General features: G+C 43.7%; 1 protein-coding gene across 2 annotated transcripts; it reads left to right on the top strand.

Moving 5' to 3' along the window:
• Positions 1–332: 332 nt before the first annotated feature.
• On the top strand, positions 333–18,718 carry mapk1 (mitogen-activated protein kinase 1). Of its 2 annotated transcripts, none has more exons than XM_042100426.1 (9): positions 333–736; positions 8,021–8,203; positions 8,503–8,692; positions 10,740–10,856; positions 12,236–12,350; positions 15,953–16,084; positions 16,265–16,374; positions 16,908–17,032; positions 17,174–18,718. In XM_042100426.1, the coding sequence occupies exons 1-8, from the start codon at positions 591–593 to the stop codon at positions 17,022–17,024; spliced, it is 1,110 nt and encodes a 369-aa protein (XP_041956360.1). In that variant the 5' UTR covers positions 333–590; the 3' UTR covers positions 17,025–17,032; positions 17,174–18,718. The 2 variants fall into 2 exon arrangements, with proteins under 2 accessions (XP_041956360.1, XP_041956359.1); XM_042100425.1 differs by having other exon boundaries at positions 16,908–17,036.
• Positions 18,719–19,860: the final 1,142 nt, after the last annotated feature.

Raw genomic sequence — 19,860 nt, 5'->3', positions numbered from 1 at the left:
ACAACTAAGCAATAAGGACTGTAGAAGATAAAGAATATAGGCCTACTAAATACAAAATACAAATTACATAATTATATAAAAATACATATTATATTTCATTTTAGCTTTAAACGTGTGTTTAATTCATCTATATTTCCGTTTAGCTTCTGTAAGCTGTTATGGCATACGGTTTGATCACAGCCTGTTTTCTGGTTTGATGTATTAAGGTTTTAGGAATCAAGGCCTATTCAATCTGAAAATTAGTTGAGCATCAGACAACTCTCGCGATATAACGTATCGTTTCTTTTCTTTTCTTTCCACGTGATCTCCCCCTCCCGTTATTTCCTGCAGCAACATTTGATGCTTGACTCCGTTGCAGTCTGTGTGGCTACACGGCACCAAACGAAAGTGCACGTTAGGCTGCTCATACTGTATCGCAATATTTTAAAAACCTTGTTTTATGCGGGCATTGCCATTTATTCTTGGCATTGGCTATATTGAGAAGTCTGTATTTTACATGAGCTGTTTTCATCTGTAGCCGAGTTTAAATTAAGATTTTGATATTTTATTACGGAACGTTAGGAGCTATCGAAGGCAGCTCAGATTTAACAATGGCGACAGCTGCGGTATCTGGCCCTGCAGGCAGCGGCCCCAACCCCGGATCCGGGGCTGAGTTGGTCCGTGGGCAGGCCTTCGATGTCGGGCCCCGCTACACTAATTTGTCTTACATTGGAGAGGGGGCCTACGGTATGGTCTGGTAAGTTACATTAAGTGTTTGTTTCTGCCGAGATTGACTAGTGAAGATGACTAACTTAGCTGTGTTAGATGTTTAGCTAAGAGATAACGTATCATAAATCTCCATATGCCCAGCAAGGACCCCCTTTAAATGTTAACTATTAGCCTACGGTAACGTTACCCAGCGGGACGTAAAATGGCTAGATGGAGATACTAATGCTTGCGATGTGTCCTTGCCACATCAGGGGTGGAGTGAAAATCTAAGTAGCTACTAAGTTACTTGTTAATCTGTGGTCTTATTGCCCAGATCTGGGTTGCTTGATGGCTGTGGTTGTTGGATAGCCTATAGGCTATACAGTTTATAAACTAACGCCAATCTGTTGAACCACTTTGTTGAAGTGTAGGCCTACATAATTAGTGTAATTTCAAATTACTCTATTAGCTACCTAGGTTGTAGATTGATGCAAGCTTCATTTGATAATGATCTGGACCAATCGTTTCCAAAATAAGGCAGTTAAGTTGATGTATGAATCCTGACGCGCCGCCACTGTATCAGCAACAAGTTGTTATACTGAATTCTTTGGTTAGGCTACAGAATGTCGAAATCCAGCGTCTTCCTATTGCTATATGTCGGAGCCTGTTAATCATAGGCTACAGTTTGTCATTAATGTCGCGAACACTCGTATTAAGTTAAAACCACGCGTTTAAGTGGTTTATTTGAAACCAGCTTTTGCCATAATATCGACGGCGATTGCCTTCAGTGATTTGGTAACGTGCACAAAAAGCTATCCTACCCTTCAGGTTCAGATAAAATGAATGCATTAGCTGATGTATAGAAATACTTTGTTTGGCATTGGCTCGTGGGAGCTTGCTGCGACAGTAAGACAACTGTAAGAGCAACAGGATGTCAGCAAGCCCTGTTGTAGGCTCCACCACAGTGGCGTGGGTGCCGATGCGAAAGCTGAACAGGATGCTTTGAGATTCGCCACACTGCTCATTTTTACCCCCCTATGCTAATGTTCTACCGTGCAATTCGATGTTCAAATGATACTCATTCAATGTATATATGCATGCAGGTCAGACCTATGTTTTTATACTAGAAACTAATTATTCAAGCTCAAGGTCATCTGTCATACCGCGCTTACAAACAAGTGCAATCAATGGTGCTTTGATGCATCACACCAGTGAAAGCCGACATAAGGAATCCGCAATTATTTATCGGAAAGCGAATATTCGAATCGCGTCAAGTGGAAAACATATGCCAACCGTGAGTTTTGTGTGTGTGTTATGATTAGAGTCATTGGACAAGGAGACAGGCCCAGTTTGCAGGCAGTCATAATGATTCTGAATCTAACATTGTGGGAGCTCATGGTATCTGAAACCCTTACATTCAAATCCGAATATGACTTATGATGTGCATTTAAAAGTCTAACATGGGCAGCGCATCAACAGCTACAACTGAAGAGTTCAGATGTGAAAGTCAGAGGAGGAGGTGTTAAATAGATGTGTATAGATTGGTTGTGAAAAGATGCTGTGCACAGTAACACAGTGTTTGTGATTCCTTTGAAAAGACTGAACACATCACTGTTGTTGCATCATCTAATGATATATCCGTATTGTTAATATTACTTTGCATGTCTTTCATTTCTAAACATTAAGGGACATTTACCAAGCCATCTTGCCCTTGCCAGTCTGAACTACCCCTTCCAGTTAATTTCCCATCCACCCTACCACTGACAACCCGCAAAGCCACATTTATGTCAGTAGCAGTTCTGAGTATCCTGTTGAAGAACATGCTGGAAAAAATAACCCTCACGTGGATGTTCGCATAAGTGGAACGTGTAGCAGCACTCTGAATAATAGGTGAAGAAGTTCTACAGCACACATCACACTCAAACACGTTAAGTAGGGGCTGGATAGTGTAGGCTCTGAGATGAACCCATCAGTCGGATCAGTGGTATCAGAAAGAAATTGCACATCTCCATAAAAGCAGTAGATTAAATTAGCACAAAGTGTGATCACTCTGCATGTCTGCAATCCCAAGGGGGGTATTATAAGGAAGTGAAAGAGTTTTTTTTGTTTTTTTTTCTCTCCCTCTCTTTTGGATTGTTTTTCTTGTGTATAGCAGCGCCGTGGCTATTGGCTAACATCAGAATTTTCCAGGCCGCCTCTCGCCATGGAAACATGGGAGACCTGGCTCCGCCCGTCTCATCACAGAAATGGCTTTACCTTGTGGACACTCTTGGCTCATGCCAGGAGAAGCTGAAATTTTGAATGTGAGACATTAGGTAACTACTGCATGTTCCACACAGTGGATCCAAACTGGTTGTTTTGGGGACAAATCAGCACCCTTAGTGACCCTGTGCGTCCAAAACTGCTACAGTCCACATCATCTGCCTTTCTCTGCAGAGCATATGGTGATGCAATGAGCTCAGAATGTGGCTGTGAGCTTCAGGACTCATTCATATATACACACACACACACACACACACACACACAAAGAAACAGCATATCACTCAGCATTGTGCATCTTGAGAGAAAGAGACAGAGAGAGGTGTGTTACACGCGTAACATGTCCGTGGTAGCTGTGGAGTTTCGTTCAGATTCGGCATCTGAGGCCTTACATGGCGAGGTTGTCTTTCTGTGCTTCTGTAGCCTATGTGTGTAATAAGTATGTGTATGTTGTCTTTGTGAAACGCCAAAAATTTTGCCATTTCTATAGGCCTGTGCTAAAACACCTGGCTACAATGCATCGATGGCAGCAGTACATACTTAACCGTTTGATCTATCCTGCTTGCAGTGACCTGCTGGTGTCCATCTTACGAATAGGTACAGGACGCCTAAAAGCCTTATCTCAAGAGCAGCACTGTCTATTGGCCTGTTTGGAGAGATCCTAGTTTGATATCCTTTGTGGCCAGGAAATCCTGAAGATCTTTCAGCTTCCTCGAAAGCGCTGTTCTTCTTAACGCATCGTTTTTCTACACATCAGCCTGTTCTAGTTTTCAGTTTTCCGATGTTGGCGCTTCTCTGCGTAGTTACTTGTCTGGTTATGGTAATGTGGTGATATTTGGGAGTTGTCAGCCTCTCAATGTAGGACAGGTCCTGATTCATCATCCGCTATGGTTGATGGGTTAGGTCATGCCTGGATCAGAAATCAGTCATTTTTTGTGTTGGATGAGCTTTGGTGTAAACCTGTTTATGTAGGGAAAGTTGCTCAACCTGTCTGTGTTCTTACATGATGGAATGATATCATGGTCAGAGATCATGGATAAGTCACGGTCTAGATAGTTTGTAGCCCCTTTTAATGCAAAGCAGGTTATCTGGAGCTGGTGGACCCCTAATCTAGGTTTACTCCATGATGAAAAGCTAGTGGATAGCCTTGCTTCAGAGTCTACATTGTACCAGAAAGACTGTTGTTTGGGACAACTCGCACTCCACACTCAAAACAGAAAGTCCTTATCAGCATAATCACTAGCTCACCAGGATAAGGGGAGAGCATGTTGGGCTCCGTGACACAATGGCCGCCTTGTTAATGTGGCGCCTTTTAGCCTATGGCTTATCTTACCTTCCTTCCAACACACCTAAAACTGACCGTAGTGTTAGTGGAGAAACATTTAGGGAATTAATGATTGTAGAATTTACCCCTTCTTTATTTGATTTACAATGCAATTTCAATTAGGATAGGTGCTACTAATTGCCTTCTCTGGTAGAAGTCATTTCAATAATCATGATTTGATAGTGAAAAAGCCTGCCATTGGTCAAACAAACCAAAATGACCAATGTGAATTGTGCATTGAACTTAGTGGAAATGTGTTACCTTCTTTACTTGTCGTTAGTTTTTGCTGATGGGTAGAATCCCAACTCCTGTTCTGTTGTAGACAGTGTTAAGTGATTACTTTGCCTATCTGCTGTTTGTGATCCAAAGATATCGCTGTGCACTACTTTTGTTAACCAAATTATTTAGTCTGCAAACACAACACAGTTCTGTTATGTGTGCGTGTCATCGTATACAAAGTGGTGCTAGTTTTCAGACATTTGTTTTTCTTCTGCTGAAGCTTCTTAAAGTTGATTTTTTTTATTTTTTTATTTATTTATTTATTTATTTTTTTATTTGACTATTACATGTGACTTACATTTTGAGGAGGATCTTTATCTGAGGTAAATGTTGGTAGCTTTTATGTGAAAGGTTCCCTCAGGAACACTGGCTGAGTCACTTTGAAGTGGCCTACATCAAATGGCAGACGGCAGCGCAGGCTTTCAGTGGCCACAGACAGGAAACATTTGGGAGTGGAGCCTGGATTCTGGCAAGGTGAAGGCCAATGTACTGACGCAGTCAGCACCCCCTACCCCCCCCCCCCCCCCCCCCCCAATCCCTCTTTTTCCTGGTGACCAAACTGATGTCATGGTAGTTTTGGCAGAGTGTGGGGACAAGCTTTGGCTCTGCTGGCAGTATAAGGGCGAAGACAACCCCCATTAAACCTGGCTATAAAGAGGGTTGTTCTGCAGAGCAAAGATACTGGCTTATCCAGGCAACTTCAGGACTAACCATGGATCGCTACGAAAACACTGGATTGAGCATCTATCGTTTCAAAAGTGACCACTTCTTCTGAGACCAGTCTTTACTTATGAAGTGACCTGGATAGATATGCTAGAAACCATGTTTCATAGCATAACAACACATTACATTTACATAATCCCTTTCTAGGTACCCAGAGCACTGAAGTAGGAAGTAGCACTGAAGTAGGAACCATTCACCACAGCTACCTGCACCAATGCGTTGTCCAGCCCTTGGTGACCACGTCTGACCTCCACTCTGCCAACCTCGTCCCCAGCACCACCACTACCTCTCTCGTATGCATGCTACGGGCGCTCACTCGCTCACGCTCCTGCCAGGGTTTGCTGCTCTGCCAAACTCTGCCACAACGCCAGTCGCCAAGGCAACCTCTCCGAGGGCTGACGTCAGCGCCCCACACTCAAATCAATCTGGTTCTGATGGGCAGAGAGAGATCTGGTGTGTGTAGGCCTGCTCAATTATGGCAACAAAAAAAAAAAACATAATCATGGTTATTTTGGTCAAGATTTAGATCCTAATATTTTAACCCGATGAATTTGAAAACGTCCTCCGTTTTCCAAACTACAAATTACTATACTCACAAAACGAGAGCGTTGTTGCAAAACGGAATGCATCAAAATAATCATTACACCTCGATCATGTTTTCATAATTGTTTGAAGTCATAATTGACAATTAATCGATTGATTCGATAAGTTGCCTAGCCCTGTTATATTCATGGAGTACTGTTGGTAAAGCAGTCGACATTGCCACACAGGCTGTGCATTTTGGTTGGCTGGTTTAGGGTTTAACTTGTCAAGTGTTACTTCATGAGTAGGAGTGCATTGTCGTGCGTAGTGTGTTAATGTGTGTTGAGCTCAGAAGGTGTGGTTACTATAGCAGTGGGCATTGGCACATACGTTTTGTTTAGGCTCTAACCTGTACAGTTACCTCCCAAGTGTATTTGCTTCATTTTCGTACACATCTGTTTCGTATAGGTATTGTCGCAAAGACCCAATCTAATCGTGTCATTCACCAGGAAATGGCCAACTGATTCTCTGATACTATGGCAATCTGTGCTTCCAAGCTGAGTCATCTTACTCCATTATGTGTATCTCTCTCTCTCTCTCGTCTCTGAAAACAAGTTAACAGTGTCCATTTCTACCATGCTGTTGGCAGAGCCAGGCACATTGCCGTCCTCTCCTCCTCCTCCTTTCTGCCACCCAAATGATTGGCACCCTCTCCATGGCTGCCCTGAGCCCGCTGTGCCTCTCTCCTGGACTAATGTGTCTAACTGTCCCCAGCCTCTCGTAGCTGAGCTTGAGCAGGACGACAAATGTTGGCAGGTTGTCTTCGCCACATTCTCGTGCTCTTCTCCATAATGTGTCCGCTGTCAAAGGCTGGTCACATTTGCTTGTTTTCTTTCTCTTCCCCCCCCCCCCCCCCCCCGCCAAGTCTTTCTCCGACTTGCAGCCTGGTTTTTGCCTAAAAGGCCTGCAGAGGGTAGAATTTTTTTTTATTTCTGGCGATATGAAAAGGAAAAAAGTGTTCAGATTTATTTGACTTTTTTTTTATTAGTGTGTATGTGCTTCTGTTGCCTCAAGGGTATCAGAGATTGTCCGCTCGCTCGCTCTGTAGAAGCTCAAGCATGGCAGTGCGAGCGCCTTCCTCTACTCACTTGGCCAGGTCGTCATGGCAACAGCCTGTTGCATAACCAGCCTTGCTTGCCGCAATATATGTAAAGTCTTGTAGTCCGTCTCCGTGGAAACAATCTCCCTCTCTTTCTTTCTTTCTTTCTTTCTTTCTTTCTTTCTCTCTCTCTCTCTCTCTCTCTCTCTCTCTCTCTCTCTCTCTCTCTCTCTCTCTCTCTCTCTCTCTCTCTCTCTCTCTCTCTCTCTCTCTCTCTCTCTCTCTCTCACATATATATATGGCCTATACAAACACACACATACACCAATGTTTGTTTGATGTTCTCCAAGTTCGCTGGTCTCAACTGACCGTCGTCATTAATCCAGCACTTGATTTACAAACCCCACAGAATGCCGCAAATCTTGCATGGGTCCATGCGTGCGCTTCGACAACAGTATTGTCCCAGAAGCAAGTCTAATAATAGAAGACGCGCACACACACACACACACACACACACACACACACACACACTTTAGTGAAAGCACTGATAATAATGCTGCTAGCAGCCCTGCTTTGGGCTTGTGTGAGCGCCTGTACGCTCAGCTCTCGGTTGGGGGTCCTCTCCTGGCACCTGGCCTGTGGAGGAGCACACTGAAGCTGGCAGAGCTTGACGCTCGAGCCGCAGGCTAGAGAGCACCATCCACCCACACACTCCAACTAGAGAGATGGAGGTGGTATGTGTGTGTGAAAGGGGGTGGGCTGTAGAGTAGATAAGAGACTGAAGGTCAGCAGTTGGTTGGCTGTTCGCATGAGTCTGACTGACCCACTTTAAGCGGTAGACGCTGTCAAGATCAAAGCGACACTACATAACTTGTTCCGTAGCCTCTTGTCTTTTGTGCGATGCTCAAGTGTACCAAACTGTTCGAGCTTGTGTAAATAAAGACTACCGCAGGGGCCATTGCGATCTTGTTCCCAGTCTTCAGCACTTATCTAAGGGCGTGTGTTGGACAGCAGAAAAAGCACAAAATCTGATCATCTGATGAAGTGCATGTCAGCTAAGCGTGTCACTTTGCCCCCCCCCCACCCCCCCACAGCTAAGCGTGTCACTCACTTTGTACCCCCCACAGCTCTGCATTTGACCGGGACGGCAAGGTGCGCGTGGCCATCAAGAAGATCAGCCCCTTTGAGCACCAGACCTACTGTCAGCGCACGCTCCGCGAGATCAAGATCCTGCTGCGCTTCAAACACGAGAACATCATTGGCATCAACGACATCATCCGAGCGCCCAGCATCGACCAGATGAAAGATGTGTATCCTTTCGCTGACGAGCTGGTCGACACTCCCAAGTTCAACTAAGCACTAACACAGTTAAGCAGCTCCAACTACACACACACACACACACACACACACACACACACACACACACACACACACACACACACACACATACATACTAGCATGCTCCTCTGCCTTAAAGTAAAAGCATCTCAGTGGATAGCACAGTACTCATGCATTTGAATATAATGTCTATTTAAAATAGTATGAAGTATGAGTTATTGAAGAGGTACTATTTAAAGAGTGGTGAGCTCCTTGACGCTGGACTGCGCAGCTACATAGTACAGGACCTGATGGAGACGGACCTGTACAAGCTGCTGAAGACGCAGCACCTGAGCAACGACCACATCTGCTACTTCCTCTACCAGATCCTCCGAGGGCTCAAGTACATCCACTCGGCCAACGTGCTCCACCGCGACCTCAAGCCCTCAAACCTGCTCCTCAACACTACCTGCGATCTGAAGGTATATGGTGATGATGAGTGTATTGATCTGTTTGTCGTCTTCAGCTGCTGCTGTAGGCTTTGTGTGTCTGTCTAATAGTTTCTAGTTTTGGAACATGTGGTTCCATCTCGTCCACTTTCCCTTTTAGATGTTTTCTGGTGAATTGCTCCCACATACCAAATCTTTGAGGGGGGAAAAAAATTAGACTGACCTGTAGTGTAAGCAGCCACATGGTTGCAAAGGAGTGCTGATATGTTGGACTGGCCAGAAGAGCTTCAAGGTTACATGACCAAGCTCTATGAGCCATGTCGAACAGCACATGTGCAGAGGACAGGCAAGCATTTGAAGACCTTGGAGGGAAATGGCCTTTGCTTTGTATATTCAGCGTGTTTTGGATTTGCGTTGAAGCTCAATTTGTGAAGCCAGACACTACTAGATGGCAACATCTTGACTTGGCCCTCCATAGAGGATGCGCTCGAGATGAGGTTGTTGTTTCTTCTTTCTCTTTAAGCGCAGATACAGTTGTTATTGTGAATGCTTTAATTATATGAATTGCGTCGTATAAATTGTGTTGAGCTTGTGCATGTGGTTATAGATGAGTGAGTTAGTGAGTTTTAAACCCACTGAGAAATCTGACTTAAGCATCAAGCTTCTAACCTTGGGGTCCCTGCCACCTGGCTCTGCCATTTGAGCTTCAAGAGAACAGCTTACTTACACAATCTATTTACAATCAGCGCATTTTGTAGCCCACATTGACCTTGAGGTGAGGCCATTTCAGCAATGCCACGAGCTGCTTGAGAAGTTCTGTAACAAGGTGGATGGATGGATGGATGCATGCATTATTATTCTCAACAACAAAAATAAAAATGTTTCTTCTGTTACCATTAATGTGGGAACCCGGCAACGAAATGTGTGATGTGGTCCAGTGTCTGACCAAGTGCAAGTGTTACATTTCAGTGGTTGATCAGATAAGATCAGACTGCTTGCCAGAGCTCTTGTAATCATGATTATGATAAAGACAAAAGAAATGTGCAGGTTGGCGTTCTGCTGTTTCCATTGTGATGCATGTGTGCATTTGTTTTGTATGTTAGCTGCATGGAAATGCAGTGAAAAGCATCATCAGAGAGGGATGCCCTTTGAGAAAGCAGCTGCTCTGCAGCTTTTGAAATCGTCTGGCTGATAAGACTTGCAGCAGTTAACTGGGACTTGCCATCATTTTCAGAAGGTTAATTTTGACGTGGCTAGACTTGGAGCTCTGGTTTTGAATTGCATTTGCAAAACATGAAAGGCACTGAACTGCAATGACGTGCATGGCGTGGGAGATGTATGCATCATATGTGCAAACCGTACTGGCCACATGTTCTTGCTAACCTGTTTATGGTTTGGTAGCATCTGCTCGATTAGCATCTGAGCTGGCCTTAGTTCTTCCTCATTGGGTTGTTTGTGGTTTGACTTTCCTCTCATACATAAGATAAGGTGACTACTTCATTGATGTTTGGGTGCTTAGTCAATCACCGATGATAATGGGGTCAAACTAAAACTAAAAACATACAGTAATTTCCTGTGTGTTAGCCGCATTTATTATACGCACAATAGCGTATAATTGTGTATAAGCCGCAGGTCAGGACAGTGTTTGTTTTATGCAAGTTAAAAGAAACAAAACCATATTAAAACCATATTAACTGCCCCTGTGTATTAACTTCATAGCTAAAGAAATTTTGCAAAATCAATGTATAAGCCGCGGCTAACAATGGCTAACAGTTAGGAAATCGCAGTAATGACATTATTCAGGCTTACATCTTGTAATATTATCACATTAGTTGTAACACTGGTTTGAAATGACTGGTGCTGTTGAAATGTATTTATTTTTTCAATTGATGTAAATGTAATGGAAAATACAGTTTTATTTGAGCAATGGCTGAAGAAGCCTTCATTATATTAATTATAGTTCATGTTCATTTCATGTTGTTGTAATGGTAATCCTGCTCAGTACAAGATGAACAGCAGGTTCAGCCATGTTGCTGATTGGTTGTTCATTGCCAGCTGGTCCGTTGCTCTGTGTGTGCAGATCTGTGACTTTGGATTGGCCCGTGTGGCGGACCCCGACCACGACCACACCGGCTTCCTGACGGAGTACGTGGCCACGCGCTGGTACCGAGCGCCCGAGATCATGCTCAACTCAAAGGTAAGCTCCAAGTATCAGTATCAGGGGGGGGAGTGGTGCGTAACCTGCACAGGCATGTGTCTGTTCTTTGTTGCACAGGCACACGCACACACACACACACCCATGACTGCTCAGACAGGCATGTTCACATGCAGACACTCGCAGACACTCGCTTAAGTCCGCATGAATGAACGTAGGCAAACAAAAACATACCCCCTCAGCCTTCCACACTCATTAATCGGACCTACAGTCATGTAGCCACACAGACACACGCAGACACACACACACACACAGTTCATCCTACTCTGACTGTGACGCTTAGACAGACGTTGACGCGTTGGTCCACTCTTGTCTAGTTGGGTGGAGCGCTGGGCCGTGCTCTGTGGTGAAAAGTGGCTGATTGGCGGTGATGGATGGCACTGGCCGGCGCTGATTATGCCCCCAGGCGACGCACAGAGTAATTACACAGCTTTTATTTACAGCCTAGAGTTATGAGAACAAGGTCAAACGCCACAGCAGCCTGGCCCTCAGCTAATCAGTCAACCCCCACAACCCACTTACACACCACCATCACTAAGGACAAAAGCTTCAACTGATGACCACTTCTAAGGCTACCATTGACTTTAGCTTTCACATCAGTAGTTCAGCAGGATTTCAGTCATTGATTTACTAGTTTATTCATTACCCATGAGGCTGAGGTTAATTGGATTACTCAAATGAATTGCTAGTTCTTTTAATAGTTAAAGATGTCATCAAATTTAGATGTGAAGCAGATGTGAAGAGGCCTTAGGTGAAGGCCTCTTGAAAAGCCTCCCGTGTCTATAAAAGGCCCAAAGGCGGGCTGGAATGGTCACCAATCAATGAGGAGTTGCTACCGTAGTGCTGGAGCAGACTTGTTGTCTGGTCAGCTCTTTGCTTCAGAAAGTGAGCAATGACTCATGGAACGCTGTTTGGTGTCCCACTTTCTTTTGATATCTTTTTTTGGTGTTTGTGTGTTCATTCGGTCTTCCACTCCCTCACTAACACACACACATTATATATATATATATATATATATATATATATATATATATATATATATATATATATATATATATATATATATATATATATATATATATATATATATATATATATATATATATATATATATATATGTGTGTGTGTGTTAGTTAGTGTGTATATATATATATATATATTTATTAATTAATTAATTAATTACACACACGCACGCACGCACACATAGCATGCCTCACACAAAGGACCGGACAGTAGGTTAAGAGCTCTGCCAAGTTTTTTTCCCCCAAAGATGAGCCAATAGATAGAGATGGTTAAGCACTCTGCCAAGTAATTTTTTTTTTTTTGGCCAAGTTTTTATTTTTTACTCTTGTTCTTTGCAGGGCTACACTAAATCCATTGACATCTGGTCCGTGGGTTGCATCCTGGCTGAGATGTTGTCCAACAGGCCCATTTTCCCCGGGAGGCACTACCTGGATCAACTCAACCACATCCTAGGTATTAAATCGTTGCCCTTCACTTTATGCCCTTGTGTCTTTTTGTCCCACGCGCCTCTAAGCACGGCGGCCGGTTTAAGCTGGTCTACTGAAGATGAGTGATTGAGGCAGGCGTTAACGTCCGTTCACCAAAAGACAAATCATCGGCCGTTGGAGCCATTTTATCAGCTGAGGAGATTGCATCGTGCTCATCCGTCAGCGATGGTGAAAGACAATTCGATGCAGACTTGTTGTCCTCTAACAGCTGACTTCCCGTGTGTGAATGTGACGCTACTCATTCAGTGAGCACCGTTCAATGTGGGTCTCATAAATCTGCATGAAACACCAGCTGTGAAAAGGCAATATGAAAAGAAAACAGCAAAACAAATCTGTCAAATGCAGATTTGAAGAGGAGCTATTTTTACCCTACCCTCAGAGCCCCAAAGGAGGCTTTATTTTTTTAGCATCCTTGGAGGTTGTGATATTGATGTCATTTTACAAAATGTTACATAAACATTACTTTACTCTTCTCTGACTGAGGGAGCATGATCATTTTTGATTTAGCACAGTGCATTTTATTTTGAGCTTTACAATTTTTATTACATTTTGTTCTGATTTTGGCCAGCCTTATAAGTAGCAGCTATACCGTACACCTGGTGCATGCCATTATTATTGCTACAGCTTCCAGATAAAGATCTCCAGGCTTTTCAAGCAGTGGTTTCAGAGGATGGTTTTAATAACTTAAAATCATTCCAGTCTTAATATGAACATTATATGACATGATTGAAATTGTTGGGGCATATTCTGTAGATCTATTCAACTCCTAACTAGATGTACCGCAGAGCGGTACAAAATATGACCGCCGCCCAGTCCAGCACATTTTTTCCACAAAAAGAAATCACGCTGAAAGGCCTAAATGATTTTAACTGTCTCACTAAATTGCATTATCCACACTCAATTCTCACTGGTATCTGCTAGACAACAAGTACCAAAACATGATTACTTCATAGATTTCACATGTAAAATTCATTTTATACAACCCCACCTCCATCTTGCCTGTTTATAATTCTGAGAAATTCTTGATTGTTTGTGTTGTGTGTGTGTGTGTGTGTGTGTGTGTGTGCGTGTGCGTGCGCGCGCGCGTGTGTGCTTGTGTTTGTGCCTGTGACATTACTGTGAATGTATGTGTGTGTGTATCTGTTTGTGCACATGAAATGGGTTAACATGACCCCTGGAGGCAAACATACGGAAAAAAATGGTCATCCTAGGCCCTACAGTTCTCAAGATATTCACAGAGAACTGTGTCTGCCCTACCCTCCTTTCGGGGGGTCCAGTCCAGCGGGGGGGCTACAGATCAAAACGAAAAATGACGGTTCCATGTTATCCATGTGGGGGTACATGCCCACCAAGTTTCGTGTACCCCGGTCTTTCAGTGTCCCGGGAATCCTTGTTGGTGTACGTCACTAAATGTACACACAAATTATTTTATTGTAAGGCCCCCCATGAACGAAAGTACACAAAACTTGGCATGCATTCGGAGGGTGTCATAATGATCCTACACTTTTAATTTCGTGCAGTTTTGACCTCGTCAGCCAGAGATATTGTGATGAAAACACCAAATTTTTTGCTTTTTAATTTTTAACTAGGTGGCGCTATACATGAAATAAGTGGTAATGGGATGGGTTGACATGCCCCCTTAAGACCAACATACATAAAAAAGATGGACCTCCTAGGCCCTACGGTTGTCGATATTCACAGAAAACTGTCTCTGGCCACCTACAGGCCAGTTGGTGTATAGTAACATAAATTAATTTATTGTGTGGCCCCCCATGAACGGAATTCCACAAAACTTGGCGTGCCTACAGAGGGTGTCATAATGATCATACACTTCCAATTTCGTGCAGTTTTGACTATGTTAGGTTACAGATACCTTCAATTACAACACCTCATTTTTACTTTTTTGTGTTTAACTAGGTGGCGCTATACATGAAATGAGTGGTTATGGAATGGGTTGACATGGCCCCTTGAGATCAACATACAAAAAAAAATGGTCCTCCTAAACCCCACGGTTTTCGAGATATTCACAGAAAACTGTGTCTGCCCTACCCTCCTTTCGGGGGGTCCAGTCAAGCGGGGGGGTTACAGATCAAAACGAAAAACGATGGTTCCATGCTATCCATGTGGGGTTACATGCCCACCAAGTTTCGTGTACCCCGGTTTTCAGTGTCCTGGGACTCATTGACGGAAATTTGGGCATGCGAAAAAGAAAAAAAAGAAAGAAAAAAAAAATCTGACTAAACCTATATGACCGCCGCTTCGCTGCGCGGCGGTCATAATAACGAGTGACTCATTTCCTTGGCCAACCCGAGATGTTTCACAACAGTTCAATCAAGAAATCATTACAAGTCTATAAACAAATGACATCCTCCTCATTTTAATAGTTTCCCAACATGATGTGTTTGAAGCCTTAACACACAAACAAGACCATATTTGTAAAATCACACAGGCTACTGAACCTGCACCAGTTTAACCCATTAGAAGTACTGCCACCTTTTAAGGCATTCATGTATTGTATAGTTGTGACATGTCACCATCGCAAGTTCATTCAACATCAGTTTCTGAATCACTGTTGAGGCTGTTAAGACAGATTAGTACAACTTACTTGTATTGCCATATAATGGACAGTTCATCAACGTGATTTCATAGAAGTTTGCACATTAATATCAATAATGCTCTGTCTTTAATTTGGCATTGACTTGTTCTTGGCTATTCATGGCTGCTGTCCTTTCCTTGTTGTAGCTTTTTCCTCACATTTGCTTTCCTTTGCTTTCAACTCGCTTTGGATAAAAGCATCTGCTGAGTGACCACAATCTAAATGTAATTTAAAGGAAAAAAAGCTGTTTACAATTTGATACGAGACTGCAATGCTGATAGTATTACAACTATCGAAATGTATCCTTTTTTCTTCTCTCCTTACGTTGACACATCCCCTGTTTCTCATGCAACATACAAAGATGTTGTGCCATATGTTACTTTTATGATGTTTGAATTGTCACTACTGCTGTGAACAGGAATCGGATCCCCTCTCCCCTCGTGCATTGGGGGGGGGGGGGGGGTTCACTGCTGCGTGTGCTCCCCATGGTCCACAGTAGCCCTCCCCTGTGCTCCCCATGGTCCACAGTAGCCCTCCCCTGTGCTCCTCATGGTCCACAGTAGCCCTCCCCTGTGCTGAGTAGCAGATGTTTCCCTAATGATATAGCAGGTCATTTCCTTATTTAGATCCCCCTTTATCATTATCCCATAGGAGGCTGCCATCACCACACTCCCATCTTGGCCTCTCCGCCTCGTTATCATAAGGAAACACACTGTTTGCATTGCACTTGAAAGCCTCTCTCTGTTGGGTGTGTTGAATGGCTGGTTTCGGTGCTAATCATAGACTGCCAAAGGTCTGTGTGTTTGTTAGCTTACAAAGTCCATGTTTAGCATGAGCCCACAGCCTTTTTTATTTTATAAGTAAAGATGGGGAAGTACAGCCGATGTGCAGATGTGGGGTCGTTCAAGCAGATGACCGGGAGGGTGTGGAACGAGTCCTTAAGCTGTGCTTTCTGTCTCGTCTCGCCTCAGGAATCTTAGGGTCTCCGACTCAGGAGGACCTCAACTGTATCATCAACATCAAGGCCAGGAACTACCTGCTGTCCCTCCCCCTGCGCTGCAAGGTGCCCTGGAACCGCCTCTTCCCCAATGCTGATCCCAAAGGTCAGAGGTTGTTCCTGCCTTACTTCCTGTTTGCCCCTCATCTGATCTGATATCCCAAAGCTACTAGCACTAGACAATGAAAGCTAACTAAGCTACAGATATCATATAGTACCTCCACTGCTGCACTGTGCTAAATTACAGAGGGAGAGTGATTTAATCAAATCCTTGTGTTTCATGCAGCCTTGGACCTGTTGGATAAGATGCTGACGTTCAACCCTCACAAGCGTATTGAGGTGGAGGAGGCTTTGGCTCATCCTTACCTGGAGCAGTATTACGACCCCACAGATGAGGTGAGCTGCAGACACCCAGTCTCCTCCACCCCTTCTGTTAGTTAGACTTGGCATTGTCAAGTGTGGACAAGTCAACCAAATGAATTCATAACATTAGCTTTATGTACTATTAGATATAGTAGCTGTGAATGGCATGATGAGGTTAAATGTATTAGAGTAAGTAACTTGTGATGGGTGCTGTTGATCCTTTCCCATCCAGAGAAGGTTGTTTATCAGCAGGGTTTAGTGCTCATGAGGGTGGTAGCGTGTAGAAAGCAAAACATGAAGGTCAAGGTATTTGAGAAGCCCACTGATGCCTAGCGCATACCATAGCCTCATGCATGCGCCCCTCGGTTCTCCGCTGTGTGTGAAATGTCTGCACAGTGAACTGACCACTGGAATGCATGCTGCAGCACAACCTGCTGAAAGCAAAAGACTGTCTTAGATTCATATCATAGAAGCGAGACAACATATGAAGACCCCAACTGGATGTGCTTTTAATCAAATGCTCAGGTGGTTAAACTGGTGTCCTCTCTGCTTTTGTTCCCCTGTAGCCTGTTGCTGAAGCCCCTTTCAAGTTTGAGATGGAACTGGATGACTTGCCCAAAGAGACACTGAAGGACTTGATCTTCAAGGAGACGGCTCGGTTCCAGCCCGGCTTCAGGCCCTAAAGTCACCCGTAGGTAACCACCAACCAGAGTCTCAACTAATCAGTGTCAGAAATCACTTTACAGCAATTTCCTATAATACAACTTTACCTAACGTCTGTGGCAAAAGCCTGTCCTCAACCTTCCCTCCCTCTCCCTCCCTCTCGTTGCAGATGTGATGAGCCTGACTGGCTGTGGCTGCTCTCTGCCAGCAACGTCTCCACTGTGTGCCGTTTATCGTTTTGGTTCATTTTATTTCCTTTTTGTTTTAAACGTCTGTGGCAAAGGCCTGTCCTCAACCAACCTCCTGTCTGTCCATGTCTCAGGAACAGCATAAGAAAGATCCCATTCCCTTTCTCCTCCTCACTCTTAGCCCCCACCCCCCCCACCCCCCTTCATCTTTGAACCTCTCTGCTTCCTTTCTAGTCTAGCGTTTCCTCCTCCCTGCTCCTTTCTTTTTCTCCTGTCTGTCGCATGCTTACCACTCATGTCGGGAGACGAGTGCCCTGGTGGTGGACTGGAAGTGTAGGGACACGGCGTGTGACTGAAGCCGAGCTGACGAGTGTTTCATATCAGTGGGAATTTGGACTATTATACAAATCCTGGTCAGGCTCTTCTGTCCTGCATTTCAGTTTGAAAAAAGGTACTGTATTGTGATTGTGCAATGGTTTTGCTCTCATTATTATTATTATTATTATTATTATTATTTGATAGAGCTACTGTTCTGGTAATGTGTCATTTTACAGAAAGTCTCCTAAAGCGTTTTTTTTTCTTCCTCTGTCTCTCCCTGTCAACTGAGGCCAAACTTCTGATCAGGGAGAGGTTAGAGCTCAGAGATCTTATCACATGTGATGTATGCAGTGGTCTGATGCTCAGTTACAGGGTGCATGTAACATGCCCTCTATGCACTTTTTTGAAGAAAAAAAAACTAAAAAAAATTCTGCAGTTTTTGTCAAGGCTCCATTCCTGGGCTGGTTTAGTACTTAAGCCCAAACCACTCCCCTGATCCCATCCCTGCACATACCCTTTTAAAGCGTATTTTGGTACTGACGAGTAAAATGCGATCACAGGAAGTGTCGTGCCACACATAGTGCTGGGACTATACAAGATGGCACTGCCATATTTTTTGGGAACCACATGAGTCTGGCCGGAGGCCGTGTGTGGAGCGGGGCCACAGCTCAGGCAGGGCGGCATCACACTGGGATAACCTCAGGCACCGGTCCTCGCCATCTCAACACCGGCACACTGGGCCTCCACAGAGGTACAAAACAAAACAAGACAGGGCTACAGCCAACGGCTTTTAGCGTTGACACTTCGGGTTTTGCATAGTCGCAAAAGCTAATCCACAGTCGACATAGCTTTGGGGAATAGCTGTAGTTGTGCTACAATCAACGTGATGCTTTTGTACTTTAAAAAGTATGGTGCCTCCTCTTCTTCCTTACCTGGTGTCTCTCTCTCTCTCCCCCTCTCTCTTTTTTTCTCTCGCTCTCTCGCTATCTCTGTCTATCTTTCAGCTCTCTCAAGCTCATTCCCTTCGCCTTGTAACAAACGAGACTGTGCCCTTGCATGACTGTTAAAAAGCTTTCTATACAAAGACTATGTAAGTGCCACATCACTGGGAGTTCCACCTGGGAACCTCTGGACTTTTGTTATTCTATCTTTGGTGGTCTCACAAGTCCCATTTAGAAAATTGTAGAAAAGGGTTCCTTTATTGTTTTTGTTTTAAAAAAAAAAACACTTAATTTGTAGTTTTTTTTCTTTTTCTTTCCCTCAAATTTGGTTTTGCATAATTTAAAATTGAATTGAGCCTGTTCAACACAAAATGAACAAAGACAGTTTGCTGAGAGAGGAAGTAAAAATCCTGTGCAAATGCCCAAAGAAGGATTGGCTGGCAATTTTGAACAGGGAAGAAAAAGTCAACGATGACCATATTTGAAGATCAGCAGAAATAAAGCATGGGATGACACAGGTGGATTTATGTATATAGCTATATCATGTAATAAGGCTCTGAGGTCGGGGACAAAATAAACAAACACAAAAAAAAAACTTAACCTAAAAGCTGATGCATCTCGAGTGGTCGGAACAACATTTCAGCCAAGTCCTGCCTGGCCCCACGGGCATGGGTGAATAATGGACTCTCCCATAGGTGCAGTCGGCTGTGTTTTACATTACGGCTCCTCGTGCGGCACTCACTCTTGATGTCTCACTGGTGTGAACCTAGCAGTTATCATGTGTTCAGTGGGGCGTCCTCACCCACGTTAATATCTAGTCTCATGTTCCTCAGTTGTGCCCGGTGGTCCTGGGGGCCAGCTGTGGACATGCCGTGCTGTGCTGACCCTCGCCCAGGGCCACAGTTTATTTCTGAAACACTGCAAAACCCTGTAAGATAGCTTCTGCTGACATCTGTGTGCAACCTGTCTCTTTTGTGTGCCTTTTATTCGTCATGAATAACAAGATTTATTGTGCAGCTTTTTTGTTTGCGTTTTGTATGTTTTTTTTGTTTTGTTTGTTTTGAGGATTAGTTGTGATTTTTGTTTTCCAAGTATATTCTTTAAAGGTATATATTTAAAGTAAAAAAAAAATGACAAACAAAAATAATGACACTTAATCCTCATGAATATTTTCATTTTAAATCCTATTGCCAGCGAATTGTGATTGTGATTCTGTTTAAAAAGTGAAGATTTTTACTTCTGCTTTCCCCCCTCCCCTCTCTAGACCTGCTTTCTTGGTTTGGATGTTTTGTGCACACTTTTTTTACTGTAAAATGAATGTCATGTTTCTATTGAATATTAATCTTGTTCAAAAGTTGTTTCCGTATATTAAATTACTCTTCTGTAAGTATGTGCAGATCAGCAGATCT

Source organism: Alosa sapidissima, chromosome 8 (assembly GCF_018492685.1).
Source record: "Alosa sapidissima isolate fAloSap1 chromosome 8, fAloSap1.pri, whole genome shotgun sequence".
In the NCBI taxonomy this organism is placed as follows: Eukaryota; Metazoa; Chordata; class Actinopteri; order Clupeiformes; family Clupeidae; genus Alosa; species Alosa sapidissima.
This window is presented reverse-complemented; position numbering and strand designations above follow the sequence as displayed.